The sequence below is a fragment of the Dreissena polymorpha genome, chromosome 5 (assembly GCF_020536995.1).
Source record: "Dreissena polymorpha isolate Duluth1 chromosome 5, UMN_Dpol_1.0, whole genome shotgun sequence".
NCBI lineage: Eukaryota > Metazoa > Mollusca > Bivalvia > Myida > Dreissenidae > Dreissena > Dreissena polymorpha.
In genome coordinates, this window is record NC_068359.1 from 79,474,875 (window position 1) to 79,490,809 (window position 15,935).

The window sequence follows — 15,935 nt, forward strand, 5'->3', positions numbered from 1 at the left end:
CAAGGTTTTTTTACTGTATAAATATAAGAAAACTGCCCCCCCCCAGGCAGCCATGTTATTCAACTGACCGGAATATTTTTTAACTCAACTCTCGTATGAAGGAAACAAATGTTCTGACCAAATTTCATGAAAATTTGGCCAGAAATGTGACTTCTATAGTGTTCACATGTTTTCACAATAAACATAAAGATAAAAATGCCCCGCCCACTGGCGGCCATGTTTTTTCAATGATCTGGACCATTATGAACTCTGAGATATCAATAACACCAATGTTTTGAGCAACTTTCAGGATGATTGGGCAAAAATTGTGACTTCTAGTGTGTTTACAAGGTATCTCTAAAGCCAAATAAGGGAAACTGCTCCGCCCACTGGCGGCCATGTTTTTCAACGTACCAGAACCTTTTTTGACTCAACCAACATATCATTAAAACAAACATTTTGACAAAGTTACATGAAGATTGGGCATGAAATGTGACTTGAACAGTGTTTACAAGGTTTTTCCTTTTTTTGACCTTGTGAGCTCAGTAATTTTTTTTGCCCAAAATTACAGCCGATATTCGGCTGCTTCCCAATTGCAAAAAAATGACGTTTTTTCCCAAAAATCTGACCAAAATTTCCCCAAAAATGACCAAATTTTCCCAATTAAGCCAATAACATTACAATGTCATTTAGGCCTAGCGTTAATTTCTTAAAACGAGTGCCGATCGAGCTTGTCGAGTCTTCGCCGAATGAAAACTGACTTACGAATGTAGCCGAATACGATTTTACGTTGCTATCCACACATCTCTCTCTATATTGCGGAGGATACCGACGATAGTCAATGTATCCCGATTGTTAACACCTGTTTTTACACACGTCCAAGATGGCGGCAAGCAGACGAGAAGTTTGCGATCAGCATCGAAAATGATAAATTACACTAAATTAACAGCGGATATCACATGGTTATTAGCAGATAATTTAATGTGTGTGTAAATTAACGCAAAATACTATGTTTGAGATGAACAACAACAAATATTTATTAGAAATGTTCACAGTGAATGTGCGTCACGGAAATCTGTGTTGGGAAATTGGAGTTTACAAAGTTAAAGCATTTAAGACGAGAACCGTTCGAAAATGGAAAGAGACAAACATGATTTGATTTATATGTTAGTGGATTTGTGTATATTCAGATTCATATGCATATTCTGCTTTATTATGTTTGTCACGCTGTATAGTTTGGTGAAATAGCATTGAAGTGAGGATGTCAATTGTGCAAGATATTAAAAGGTAAACAAATGAAATGAATTATTTTAGCTCGATTTAATACAAAGCAAGAACACAGCAAGAACACAAAAGCATGTTTGTAAATATTTGTTGATGTTTTCACCATATCATATTTTACTTTAAAAAACATCCTGAATTAAATTCATACTCTTAAAGAGATTATGATTAAATCATAATGGTACATGTATATTGAAGAATCTATAGATTATTGCAAGTTTAATATGCATGTGGAAGGATATTAACTAAACGTTGTAAGAAGACATAAAAGCAACACTTTATAATATAACAAGGGACAAAATTGTCACAAAACCAGGTTTTCATTGTTAAAAAAAATCTGATAAAGGGAGAAAACTCAAACTGAACTTTTCAAATGAACAAACAAAATTAACCCCCTTTGTAAGTTTGTTTTAAAATAAATCTATTTTTAGTCGTGGTGACCTTGACATTGGAGATATTGATGTGATTCTTTCGTGCAACACACCGTACCATGATGGTGAACAAATGTGCCAAATGATTTTAAAATCTCATAATGAATGACATAGTTATAGCCCAGACAAGCTCATTTATGGCTATTTTTTACCTTTGAACTCAAAGTGTGACCTTGACCTTGGAGATATTGACGTAATTTTTTCGCGAGACACACCGTCTAATGATGGTTTACAAATGTGCCAAATGATTTTAAAATCTCACAATGAACGACAAAGTAATGGCCCGGACAAGCTTGTTCCGCTTGCCCGCCAGCCAGCCCGCCCACATTCGCCAATCTAATAACCAGTTTTTTCCTTCGGAAAACCTGGTTAAAAATGCTGTCAAACATGAACTTAGCAATTTTTATTCTGTTCTTATAATCATATTTATAATGTTTGCCAATTTCATGGTTTATCGCACTATTTTTCCCAATTTCATGGTTTATCGCGCTTATTTTCCCAATCCAAATGCCACAGGCTGTAACAAAAAAAAAATCAAAAAAAAATCACTGGACCTAGTTTTTGACCCAGTTTCTATCTCAATCAAGACATCATTGGGACAAATGTTCTGACCAAGTTTCATGAAGATCGGACAAAAAAATGTGGCCTCAAGTGTTTACAATCAAATGTGGACGGACGACGGATCAAGACCGACCACAAAAGCTCACCTGAGCAATCAGGTGAGCTTAAAAGTGAAAATGTATAAAAATGTCGGTTACATGACTTATAACATTCAACACTTTTTTTTCGAAACCTTATCCCAGATTTTAAACGTTAAACACGGACCCTAAGTTCAAGGTAAAGGTCAAAATCTGTGTGTGTATGGAAAGGCCTTGTCCATATACACATGCATACCAACTGTGAAGGTTAAATCTGAAGTGACATAAAAGTTATAAGAATTTTTCAAAATCTAAACGCAAAAGTGTGACGGAAGGGAAGACCGACAGACAGTGCACTACAATTATGCACTCCTTCGGGGGAATAAAAAATGAGTTTAAGCATTCATAATTAACGAAGAATGCTCTTATAATTTTCTTTTTTCAAGGTGACTTCATTTAAAGTAGTCCGGCTAGTATGGTTATATGGAATTGGAAAACTTGTGAGTAGCATAATATGGGAATTATTTCTGTGCAGATAAATTTTACCGATTGATACAACTTGTATTTTTTGGGAACATAATGCAGGTATATAACTAGTAACCTGAAAATTAACAGGGGTCATCTGCCAGTCAATATCAATGTTCCTATGAAGTTTCATGATCCTGGGCATAAGCATTGTTGAGTTATCATCCGGAAACCATTTAACTGTGTCCAATCACTGTGACCTTGACCTAGTGACCTGGAAATCAATAGCAGTCATCTGCCAGTCATGATCAATGTACCTATGAAGTTTCATTATCATAGGCGTAAGCATTCTTAAGTTATCAACCAGAAACCATTTTACTATTTCGAGTCACTGTGACCTTGACCTAGTGACCTGAAAATCAATAGGGGTCATCTGCCAGTCATGATCAATCTACCTTTGAAGTTTCATGATCCTAGGCCTAAGCTTTCTTGAGTTATCATCCGGAAACCATCTGGTTTGACGAACTGACGGACGGACCCACCGACATGTGCAAAACAATATACCCCCTGTTCTTCCAAGGGGGGCATAATAAATGAAAATAGTTGAATTTTCTATTAATATCATTAAAAAAAATTCAATCAACACATATTTCAAGTATTCAGAATAAAAGTCTACATATTAATTGAAGACAATCATATCGTGTACTGAATGTAATAACTTGTGTGTAACTAACATTTTGTAAATTTTTCAGGAGAGCATATTTTCCGAAATATATTAAGAGCACTTATGCTACTTTTTGCATTCAAAATATTTCATTGATAAAATTATGGTAACTGCTTTTTTCTTAACTTTGTATTGTTTTTAATGATATCTCAATTTGTAATTGTGTTTTGTTTTACAAATTTTACTATAACACTGATAATAAAATTGGAATTTTCAAAAGTATTTATTATGTTAATAAAACAGATTTTAGCTTCTCCTGAAAATTTAACAAAATGTCAGTAACACTACTTATAACATTTAGAAAACAACAAGTGTTTGCTTATTTCAATAAGGAAAATTGGGTTATTTTATTTTTTTAATGAGCAACTCATTTATTCCAGAGTGAGGGGGTCAGGGCCGCTACACAAATCAGAAAAAAAGGTCTGTTGTCAAGTAAGTAAATATTGAGGTAAGTATTCTTACCTTTTTGTGCTGAAACTGTCGTTTCTTTGGTCTCCCGCGCCCGCGGGTATTTCCAGTTCTGTTGTTATTCATAATTGTTTTGAATCTATTGAGAAAAAAAAAGGGTTTATATCTACATGTAGAACTGTTAAGGAAGTGACTACAGGTACGCATCTGTACCTCTAGAATCTCGTTCTAGGGGTACAGATCCGTACTTCTAGCCAAAACCACTACCTCCCGTTTTCACATATTATATGCCCTTTTTCATAGTTAAATTGTTCCACACGTATGTTAGATCAATAACAACAAAGTATTTACATTAATTTTAAATCAAATGCAATTTATCCGCTCTGCAGGACTCGTTTGTTTACATTGTTCAGGTCAGCAATAATAACCGAGTAACACCAGTTATGGTATAATTTATAACTGCTTCTGTAAATAGTGAAAGCGTAGTCGTCTCGCGGATGGAAGCAATTTAATTTAATAATTGTTAAAACAATAAATAATCTTATGATAAGACCAAAAATATTACCTTTCTGCATTTCAATACTGAATGTATTATACTTGTTAAATAAAATGCTCTGCCTCGAAATGTATCATTTCAAATTCAATTGAAGTATTTGGAGGAATTGCTGATTTAAAGAACTTTTACATAATAACTTTAATTATTTGTATTAATTGCTGATTCGATTGAACTTCAAGATATTAAAATGAACAAACGCAAACTTTACACACCGTAAGGCTTTACAACTTCGGTAGTTTGCATGTGCGTGTACTCAGTGGTCAAACTGTGAACATTTTAATTGTCTTTAATAGGATTGACAGTGTATTTAATGTGCTTTCTGACGTGCGTTAGCGCATTTTTGGAAATTACCTTTAATTACAAATTGAGTGCAATATGAGCACATACCAGCATACAGTATTTAACTCCCAGACAATGCGTACACGCTGTCATTTGAGAGTTTTAAAATTCAATTATGGCGGCCGTCTCTTTTCGAGTCGGGGAACAATTTCCCTCTTTTCTAAGTCTGCAGAGTAAAATAGAGCAATATCAAAGTGCTAACAAAATTCAAATGTACAGACGCAGTTCCCGTAGTCTTGCAGCTGCTAAAAGTAGGTGTCCAAATAGAGTGTTCAAGGAAGAAATAAAATATTGGGAAATACGGCCTAAATTAAAATTAAGTTTGTTTGCCCTTTACCGACTGACCCACTTTTTACCCTACGACCCATAAAATTTTATTGCGATTCCTGAAAACGTATTTTTTTATTTTTGTTTTTTCGCCGATCATTAAAGAGCCGATTGCAATATTTAATTGTGCGCGTATTTATATCCCTGTCCATTATTATCGCCACTGACTGATCTAGCAGGTCGCTCTGATGGTTGGAATTTCATATGCCCCAGCAAGTGTCTATAACCAGCATCGCGATCGGCAGTGTTCCGTGAAAAATGGCGAACGACATCATACTTAACTATTGGTTCGCGAAAGTAGTCTGACATATACGAGTTTACGTTCGTTGCACACATGTTGTTAACGTGATCCAAAATGGCGGACAATTTAAAGAAATAACGATGCTCAGCGAGGACAAATGACTATGGAATTTACGACGGACATCATATAATTAGTATGGATTAATGAAAAGAGCGTGTCATTCTACGATGGAGCATACGTTTTAGATACAAATAACTCTTTTTTTGGAAATGTATAAACTGAATGTCACAGAACAAGTGTTTGATAATTGGAATACAGTCTACTCGCAAAGAAAAATACATCTAACAGTTACTGGATTATCGTTCGAAAATGAAAAATAAAAGACAAACATGATTTGATTTATATGCAAGTGGATCTGTGTTTAATCAGACTCCTGTGCATATTCTGCTTTATTACGTTTGCCACTCTAAACAGTTTACTGCAATGGCATGTTAGTAATTTTTTTTTATGGGGAATTCTTCCCCCAAAAAGGGGAAAAAAGTATACTTTTCAGGGGGGGGAATGCCGCCGAATTTCGGCCGTGGATTTTACAGATTGAGGGCCCTGAGTTCAGACACGGCATGACTCTGTGCAGAGTAAGAATGTATCATTTACTTGAGATTTTCAATAACAATGTAAGATGCATTTTATTATAAAATATAAAATAGAACGATTTGTTAAAAATAAAATCCTTCAATCTTAACCATAATTTGTCTCAATCCTTTACCACAAATTATCAGTTACAAATACTACAACATAAAAACTCTGTAATCATTACAGATTCTGAGTGTATTAAAAAAAAACACAATTAAATTCAACTGAAAAGCTATAACTAAAGTGAGTGTAATTCAAATTCAACCCCCTGTAAAGCAGTGACAAACTAACATCACATGACTATGCATCGATCTAATCAGGGATTTCAATAGACACAGAATCCTGCGTTTTGACGTGAGCAAATTAAAAATGACTCGTTTTTAACGCAACCCTTTTTTCTGCCGTGCGTCATTTTGATGCATCAAAAATTTGACCCGTGCGTCAGTAAGTTAACATCTCGAGTTCCATGGTAATAAATCCCACTGTTCTCCTAATTGAAATTAATGTTTCAGTATTTGAAACTAGGTCTCAGTGATTCATTTTGCCGTGCGTCCCGCGTCCCAGACGCACGTTTTTTCCTGGGGACGCATTCTTTTCAAACATGTGCGTCTTAAAAAACTCCGATTTTCAACATCGTCAAAGTTTTACAAACCGATTTCGATTCGTGGAGATAACCGAAACACATGTCAACACCGTCTTGACTTATAGAACGGAAGTCATATCACTACATTCGGAATGTAAAACGCGTATTTCGATTGGTCGAAATATATAAATTATCCAATCAGTTACGGCGTTTTATTAATAGTTCGTTGGACGGTTACTTGACTGTCCCGGATGTACAATGTGAATCTAAACTTAGTTTAACGGTTTATTTGAATTTCTGCAACGATATCTATTCATACGACACACGAACACTAACTCCAATCCTAATACAAAAACGAATGCTTTGGTTATTGTAGGAAAATATGTTTGTCACAATCGGCTCGGGCCGCTAATTTGTCTTTGCTGCATTTTATGAAATTCGGCTTTAATGCATACTTTTTCTTGTCTATTTTGTGTAATTGTAACATATTTGATCAATATATTACAAATAAACACATGTAAAAAATCGTATATACCCGCTTTAAGTATATGATTTGTAAGGAATTTACAAAGACACAATCTGGGACCCATTGTTTTCAGATTGGACCCATTGTTTCAAAACATGCGAGTCCCAGGGACTCATTGATGTAGTTTCAAAATGAATCACTGAGGTCTATAACCGAGGGAATACCCCGGGCGTTGTTTATCTTATTGTATCTCCTCCAATACACATGTCACCTTTTAAATAGTGCGTGCGCACTAACTGGGTAATTAGCAGCAGCGATAACGTGATAATCGATTGACCATCCGATAATTGCAGGTTTTTTTGCAGACTTGCAAAAAGTAAGTAAAGTCGGTTAAAGTAAGTCGGCAAAAGTAATTAAAGAAAAACAAAATTGATCAAAGGTCTATTAATTACGTAGATCCACTAGTAAGTTCAGCGAGTTTTGTCAGTTTGTTAATCCACCGATGATTACGAGTAACACCCATGTTATATAAACTGGAAGCACAGTTCATTTTTTATACTAACATATTTCGGACATGTGTAGTATTCGGATATACAGTAATAGATATACTAGATGTTCCATGCATTTTGATTGTGTTTTGTTAGAAAAGCTATCATAGGGATGATGATAATATAATGACTATAAATATGTGATGAAATGGTGCTACCGGTACATATCTTAAATTACACAAATGTGTTAAAAGACTTAAATGTTTTAAAAGGAAGTAGATTTTAATGTACCAATTCATTAAAATATGTTGTGTTTTTTTTATCATGGTATTGTTATTTAATAAAGCAATATAACTTTTTAAGATATTATGTTACTCTTAAAGCATATTTTTATCTAAAAAATTAAATAATACAGACAAAATCACAATGAACGCGCTTCAAAATTGACTCCAGCATTTTTCAATTTGACTCCTCAAAATTTCAGTCCAGGGGTCATTGACTCCTGGTTTTTAAAATCTATTGAAATTCCTGATTGAATGCAATAGTATAGTGCTGCAACAATACGCCAAAAACCGTATTGCAATATATTGTCAGTTCAAAAACCCGTATTGCAATATATCGCAATATATTGCTAACTTGTACCAAAATTATAACTTGCCAATTACCCAATAATCCCATAAATTCCAATTTTTAAGCAAATTCTGGTAAATATTTACTATAAATGTGCCCAAGAATAATAAGAAACACAAACATTTGCAAATTTTCTTAAGTATCAAATACATTTTTGCAATTGTTACTATTTAAAGATGTGATGAAATAACGTCCAACCGGGGCGTTTTTCCCACTGAACACGTGTAATTCAGCTGACGTGATGTTCCCGTTTTTATACAACACAAAATACACCCATACTTTCCATGCGACGTTCTACATGTCTGTATAATTTTCGCGCGCTTTTTATTGAGACAAAGGATAAAGCACTTTTTATTTGACGCTTTAATTTTTATTGTCGCGTTAGCATTCAAATTTGGAAGCGTGTTTCCGAAATTCGGATTACAAATAATGCTCAAATCAGAATCGAACGAAACATTTACAGCTGTGCGCAATTAATTCAACGATAATCTGTTCAAAAGCATCGAATGAATGCTCCCATGTAACAATGCTACTCCGTATAATACACTTTTTAGAATGCTTTTTTTACGTAAAAAATAATTTACACTGCTTTGTTTTGTTTACCTTTTTATCATTATTTCGGATGGCTTTTCTGGAAGAAATGTGAATGAATTTTTGTAAAATTTTCGTACCGGTATGATGAAAATCTTATCGCAATACAATATGCGGATTGCGTATTGCGATATATACCGATATACCGGTATATTGTTGCAGCCCTACAATAGTACAATAACACTCTTAATACTGCAAACAAGTAAGTATGGAGCAAAAAGACAATCAATCTTCATTAACACCAATTATCAAGGAGAAGATTGTATTATGCACAAAACCAAATAAACAGTAACATGGATCTGTCACAGCTAAAACAGTTTTATACGTGTACATAGCATTTTCATTGAGCCCGTAAAGAAAGGAAGTTAATTGTGTAATTTGTGCTAATCAGAAACTTGTAACAGTCGTCTCCCTTGAAATATTTGCACTTTATGAGACGCCACAAAACATGGCGTCCCATCAGGATCCAAACTGTATTCTGAATCGTCACACTAAGCCCTCATAAGTTATCCATTGTATATGCACAATATAAAACAACCATATAATATATCTAATATTTCCAGACACACGTATTATACCCAAATATTAGAAATACACAATTTTATAACAGTAAAAAACAATGGTATTTCACAAACAATTGCAGTCGTTAATAAATGCAGAAAAGCATCATCTACACGTTTCATACGGTATTCAGTTTATATGCAAACGCATTTAAATATATTTACCTCGATACTCGACCAAGCTGTTGAAAAATTCTATTATTTAGAACGAGAAAAAGTAAGATTAATGTGTTGTTTTCACATTTCTTTAAAGGGGCCTTTTCACAGATTTTGGCATTTTTTTAACTTATTCATTAAATGCTTTATATTGATAAATGTAAACATTGGATCATAAAAGCTCCTGTAAAAAATCAAGAAAAAAATTAAAAAAAGGAAAAGAACATTGCCCGGAGCAGGTTTCGAACCAGTGACCCCTGGAGTCCTGCCAGAGTCCTGAAGTAAAAACGCTTTAGCCTACTGAGCTATTCCGCCGAGTACATATTCTTGACGTATTTTATACCTTATATAAGCAATCTTCGTAGTTTCACAAAATTTAACGACAAAAACAGAACTCTCCAAATTTTTCAATCGTTTCGCGTTGCAACGCTTTATAATTTTTAGGTTTTAAAATCGTCAAAAGATGCATATAATGGCTATATTAGAGCATGGTTAATGTTCAGTATTACTGTTTCCTCACAAATATCATAACTAAAACGAAAACTTACGAATCTGAAACAATTTTTTTCAATTTTGTCAATTTACCAAAGCGTGAAAAGATCCCTTTAAATGGCTGGCAATACGGCATGTAATAAAACAATCAAAGCGCATGCGCATAATATAGGTTACACTCCAACAAACTAGTTGCAGCAAAGACATTCACAGGCGTTCATGTCACTGATATTCATGATATTTCCATATGCGAGTGTGATTGTAAACACAAGTTTCTGAAAACAGTGCGAAAAGGGGCATTACGCAAAGCCAATAAATATGCGCAAATTGTTGTGAATATTGACAATAAACTGCATGTTTTCTTACCGTTAGTAATCCGACAGTCCGTTGGTCACTTTGTGGAAGATCTTGCATTACTCCATTAGTCCGTTTCAGTTATTATTGCCTTACACTTTTCAATTTAAATTTATGAACTTTAAACAAAATAAGTAACTAACTAACTATTTAACTGACTAACACGCGCGTTTTTTTTTTCGCAATATCCGAGACATTTTACTTTTGCGCTTTGCCCTCAATGTCTGGCTTTTATAGTTTACCGCTTTTTTGCAAATACAATGACGTTTACATATGAATTGGCCAATGAAAATTTAGGCGGGATGACGTCAGGCGCCAAAACTGGCGCGTGGTTTTTCCCGATATAGACCCAATGTGTCAAAACGCTGTAAATGCGCGCTAAGCATTGTGGGAAACGGACTATTTCCAGCATGGCGCCCGAAAACCTTATGAACACGGAAGTAAAAATAGTAATTAATTATTATCAAAAACAGGCCTCATCAAACCGGGTCAGCCATGATATATTCTTGGATGCAGTTTGTGCTTCAAAAGGAGCTACTATTCATGCCAGCCTATCGATGTAATATTCACTAAACACGTTGCAATGACTGTTATCTTAGAAATAATAAATAAATATTTACAATTTAATACCTGCAGTCCTTCTGAATTTTGAGGACGTCATCGATTCAAAATAAACGCTGTGAACATTGCAAGGAATCTAACATACATGTAATTTGTGAGAGGATTATTTAGGGATGAAATCAAATGGAAGTTGATGGATTGAACATTTGGAGGAGGTCGTCATGGTATCATCATTTGGCACTTTCATATATTTATTTATCAGTAGATTCTGAAAATGCTAAATGTGCTAATCGCAATATCAAACTCAAAGTAAAACAGGTAGGATTTTTACAGCTTTGTTTTTCTTAACATAATATTGTATGTTTCCCATTCAATTTTTATGCTCATTTTTTATCTAATTTACTAATGTGTTCATAACCAGAATAGTTTATGAATGTATAAACAAGCAGAAATGTGTCCACAGGACACGGATGCCCCCAACTGTAACTTTATCACTACATAAAAGTATAACTGTGTAAACGCTTGGTAGAAGTTATTAGCTTTTTTCAAATCCTAAACGCACATTTCGAACCTAAACGCGGACCCTAAGTTCAAGGTCACAGGGGTCAAAATTTGTGTGCGTATGAAAAGGCCTTGTCCATATACACAAGCATGCCAAATATGAAATTGCTATCTAAAGCGACATAGAAGTTATGAGCATTTTTCGAAATCTTAACGCAAAGGCTGACGGACAGACGGACGGACAGATGAACGGACAGTCCGATCACTATATGCCCTCCTTCTAAGGCATAAAAATGTCTTACAATATCGAAATAAATCAGAAAGCCACATAAACTAGAGAGCAAACAACATGCTTAATCCTTGAAATGCACTAAGTGACCCCGTGACCTAGTTTTTGACCCGGCATGACCCATATTCAAACTTGACCTAGATAATGTCTTGATATAACTTCTGACCAAGTTTAGTAAAGATCAGATGAAAACTACTTCAATTAGAGAGCGGACACCATGCTAAATCCTTGAAATGCACTAAGTGACCCCGATCCTAGTTTTTGACCCGGCATGACCCATATTCGAACTTGACCTAGATATTGTCTGGATACAACTTCTGACCAAGTTTGGTAAAGATCGGATGAAAACTATTTGAATTAGAGAGCGGACATGAAGTGTGACTGACCGACTGACCGACCAACCGACAGACAGTGCAAAAACTATATACCCCCTTTTCTTCGAAATGGGGGCATCAAAAGATACATTAACAGTATGTTTAACTATTTAATAAATATGCTTTGCTTAGTCGTTTGGTACTCTTCTTTCATGTTTTTTTTTTCCAAATTACTAAAACTTTTTTGATAGCAAGAACAAATTGATTCAGTACAATGAATTTGCAATGTTATAGTGGGAACAATATTTGATTAACTCAAATTTGACTTAATCAACATTCGAGTCAAATTAATCAAAGTTGTTTGCACAGATAATTATTGCCCATTCCAGGGTTCGACACTAAGGCACGTCCGACAGACATTGTCTAGTAAGATCGGTGGTCGGGCTAGTAAAACTGTGGGCTAGCTTGTCCGACTGGTCGTACATACAAAATCTCTACTGATTCATATAACTATAACTAACCGAAAACCTTTTTCTCTTAATGTGTAAAATAACTATTGTATCCATTATTTACATCAGAACAAAACTAGCGTATATAAATAAACGCGGAGCATTCACATGATTCATCGCTATTTTTAGACGCGAAGGAGAGCTTCCCGCAGAAATAGCTTGTTTCCATTGGTAAAGTTGTCATGAATATTAACCCTTTGCATGCTGGGAAATTTGTAGTCTGCTACAATGTTGTCTGCTTAATTTCTAAAATTAGCATTTTCTTCATTTTTTTTTCAAAGAATACTATCAAAATAGCAAACAGTTTGGATCCAGATGAGACGCCACGTTCTGTGGCGTCTCATCTGGATCCAAACTGTTATCAAAGACCTTCAAAATTCGGTTCCAGCACTAAAATAGTTAATGATTTTCTGCAGTGTCGAAGAACTTTACATCATGTTTTTACGACTTCTATCGAAAATCGGTATCTTCAATGTAAACATCTTGGCGTAGAAGACGAGATAATGTAATTTAAAGAGTGACTTTGTTCAAGATTGGATTTTCGTCCGACAAATAAGTTAATAAAGAAGAATCTGACGGTAAAACTGACACAGATTATGATGGAAAAGGGCATTGGAGCTGTGGTAGCGTGGAGCACAGCGGTCAAGGAGGCCAGAATTTGATAACGTTTAATAAATGTCACTTGCTGTACAGACATCATTTGTTTAACTGGTGATAAACAGTGAAATAACAACAAACAATTTATGTTGTTAAATATTTTTATTTTATTTTTTACTCTATGCATCAAAATAACATTCTTGTGTTCACTAATTATTTTGTGATAAAACCTGATTAAACAGTTACACGACACAATTCTGTTTATTTGCTATGATATTTATGGTCTAGTAGACATCAGATTAGGGGATAGTACATTTTAAGAGGAGCTGGTCCGATGGTCTGGCTGTAAAAAAAGTTAATGTCGAACCCTGCATTCATACTGCTATGAATTAATGGACTATAACACCTATATAATATATAGGTGGTACATTAAGTTTCAAAGTGGTACATAAAAGGCTTGGTACATAAAAGGACTAGTACATAAGGTGTCACATTCAGCAAAAGAAACTTCAGCGTACAGTTTATATAGTATTGACAGACATGTACTAGTCGCCTTGAAAGTCGCGCCAGTCAAAAATCATAAAAAGCGACATTTAAAGTTATGGTAGCCAGAACTAGGTATCATGTTTCAATAATGTAGTGTTTCCTAATTATGTATTGCTTAGGTTGTTTTGTTTCGAATTTGCATTTATTTTAGAGCATCTTCAGTCATTTTGCAAATTCCATGGGTTTTTTTGTAATAAGGTAAATTATGTTGCACATGGGAATGAGTGGTAAGTAGTAGTAGTAGTAGTAGTAGTAGTAGTTATTGTTGTTCTTGTTGTAGTAGTTAATAAATTAGTAGTAGTAGCAGTAGTAGTAGTTGTAATGGTTGTGTTTTTATTTGTATTGAAATCTGCTCATACAACACAATGATGCAGCTGCTAATGATGATGATGATGAATATAATAATGCTGCTGATGATTGTGATGATGATTATATGATGGGACTTAGGTCTAACAAAATTTGTGAGGTTTAAACACAAAACCTGCTGGATAATAAAACCTTTTTATGACAAAAGAGCTAGATTATACAGTATATAATAAGTATAAAATTGGGAAAGTTACCATTCAATGATCACGTGGGCTTCATCAACAGCAATGCATGAAACAGTTTTATGATTTTTCTTTGAAATGTACTCAATATTGCTCTTCCAATTGTTGTGCTCAGAAATGCTTCACGGGTGGTACAGTACTACCTGTATTTTTGGATATGGTAGTACAGGTACTAATTGATTTTAAGCGTTACTCTTTGTCTTTCTGTCAGTGGCAGTACCGTTACAAATTTCACAAATCCTTATCTGGAGCTCTGTAAAATTATTAATGTGATTAAATTTTTAATCTTAAATTGTTTAAAGTCGCGTCATTGTATGACGTTGTCAAGTATAATAAGTCGCGTCATTGTATGACGTCGTAGAGTATAATATTTTCCGCGACATCGCACATTCACTTTTTACAGCCATAGATTTTTTGAAAAAAACATTATTTGGTTTGCGAGGTCCGTTAAATGGGGAACACCATATTTGGTATTTATATTATGTTTTAACAATTAATTCATGCTGTGTAATAAATATTGTATAACATATTTCGATATTAATTGAAAATGTTTCAAATTGTTATTTATGAAAACTCTTATTCTAATGAGTGTATTCTATTATATTATACTTTGAAAAGCATATCTGTTGTACTATAATCTTATTATTCATTTTTTATTGTTAATTTCATTTAGTGTAGAGAATCGTCAATGTTACATCTAGTCGCCAATGCTTGTTGTCAGTGTAAGTCATAAATGCTTGTGATCATTGTCGTCAATGTTAGTCATCAATCCTTATCGTCATTATACATGAAGGAAATAAAAGCAGAAACAGAGACGTATTCTTGATTACTTGATTATTCCTACGGCGTCCTCTCAACACTCATACTAAAAAGCATGTTGATGCAGATTTTTTAAAAGAGAATGTTGTTTAAGGTAAACAATATTGTTTAACGTTAATCGGTAGCATGTTTAACGACATCGGATTTTTGGCGGATATACAACTCGGATACAATCTAACATTTGCGGGTATGTTTAAGTTTATTTACCATACCCGGGGTACATGTAAGTAAAGTTAAGAGTACCCGGGGTACATGTACCGGTAAGTATTTACCGAGCCGAGAATGCAGGGCTCAACATTAACCTAAAAACCAACTTGCCCGGCATATATCTACTTGCCCTGAACGTAAAGTCACTTGCCCAAAAATGAAATATCACATTAACTGTAAAACCTTACGTTTTTGAATATAGATCAAAATGATACATCACAAAACCTTTTTTATTTTTGCACATATAACAAAATGATTACAGCAATTGAAGTCTAAATTAAATGCTCTTTGTTCTGTTTTGCACTTGCCCTGGCGGACAACTAGATTAGAAAATAACTTGCCAGGACCCAACTTTTACTTGCCAAGGGAAATAGGACAACCGTTAATGTTGAGCCCTGGAACGACCAATCGAGCCTTAGTAAGTGAGTGATGGTGTATGGGATAACATGCACTGAGGGTGTATAATTTTCGTGAACAAGTCAATTAAAGGTGTTAGAGATGCATTGATCCATAAGATTAAAAAGGGTAATTAACCACGGGCTTATTAAAATTAAAACGATGACATTTCATTGTACCAGCTGTTTATTGTTGTATACTGTAAGCTTGCAATATTTTAAATAATGTAAACAACTTACCTTGTATTAAGTTGGCACATTGTTGTCAGGTGTAGAAACTTTGTATACTTATTTCTGTAAAGTTGCA

At 34.4% G+C, this 15,935-nt stretch overlaps 1 protein-coding gene across 1 annotated transcript in view; it reads right to left on the reverse strand.

Annotated features, from left to right (window-relative positions):
- The window catches only part of LOC127881509 (uncharacterized), a 29,352-nt gene extending 18,802 nt beyond the window's left edge, over positions 1–10,550 (reverse strand). Inside the window, exons 1-2 of the mRNA XM_052429424.1 lie at positions 10,355–10,550; positions 3,981–4,065 (exon numbers count right to left, since the gene is read on the reverse strand). Of these exons, the coding sequence (XP_052285384.1) occupies positions 3,981–4,052 (72 nt within the window). The 5' untranslated portion in view covers positions 4,053–4,065; positions 10,355–10,550. The remainder of the gene's footprint in view (positions 1–3,980; positions 4,066–10,354) is intronic.
- Positions 10,551–15,935: the final 5,385 nt, after the last annotated feature.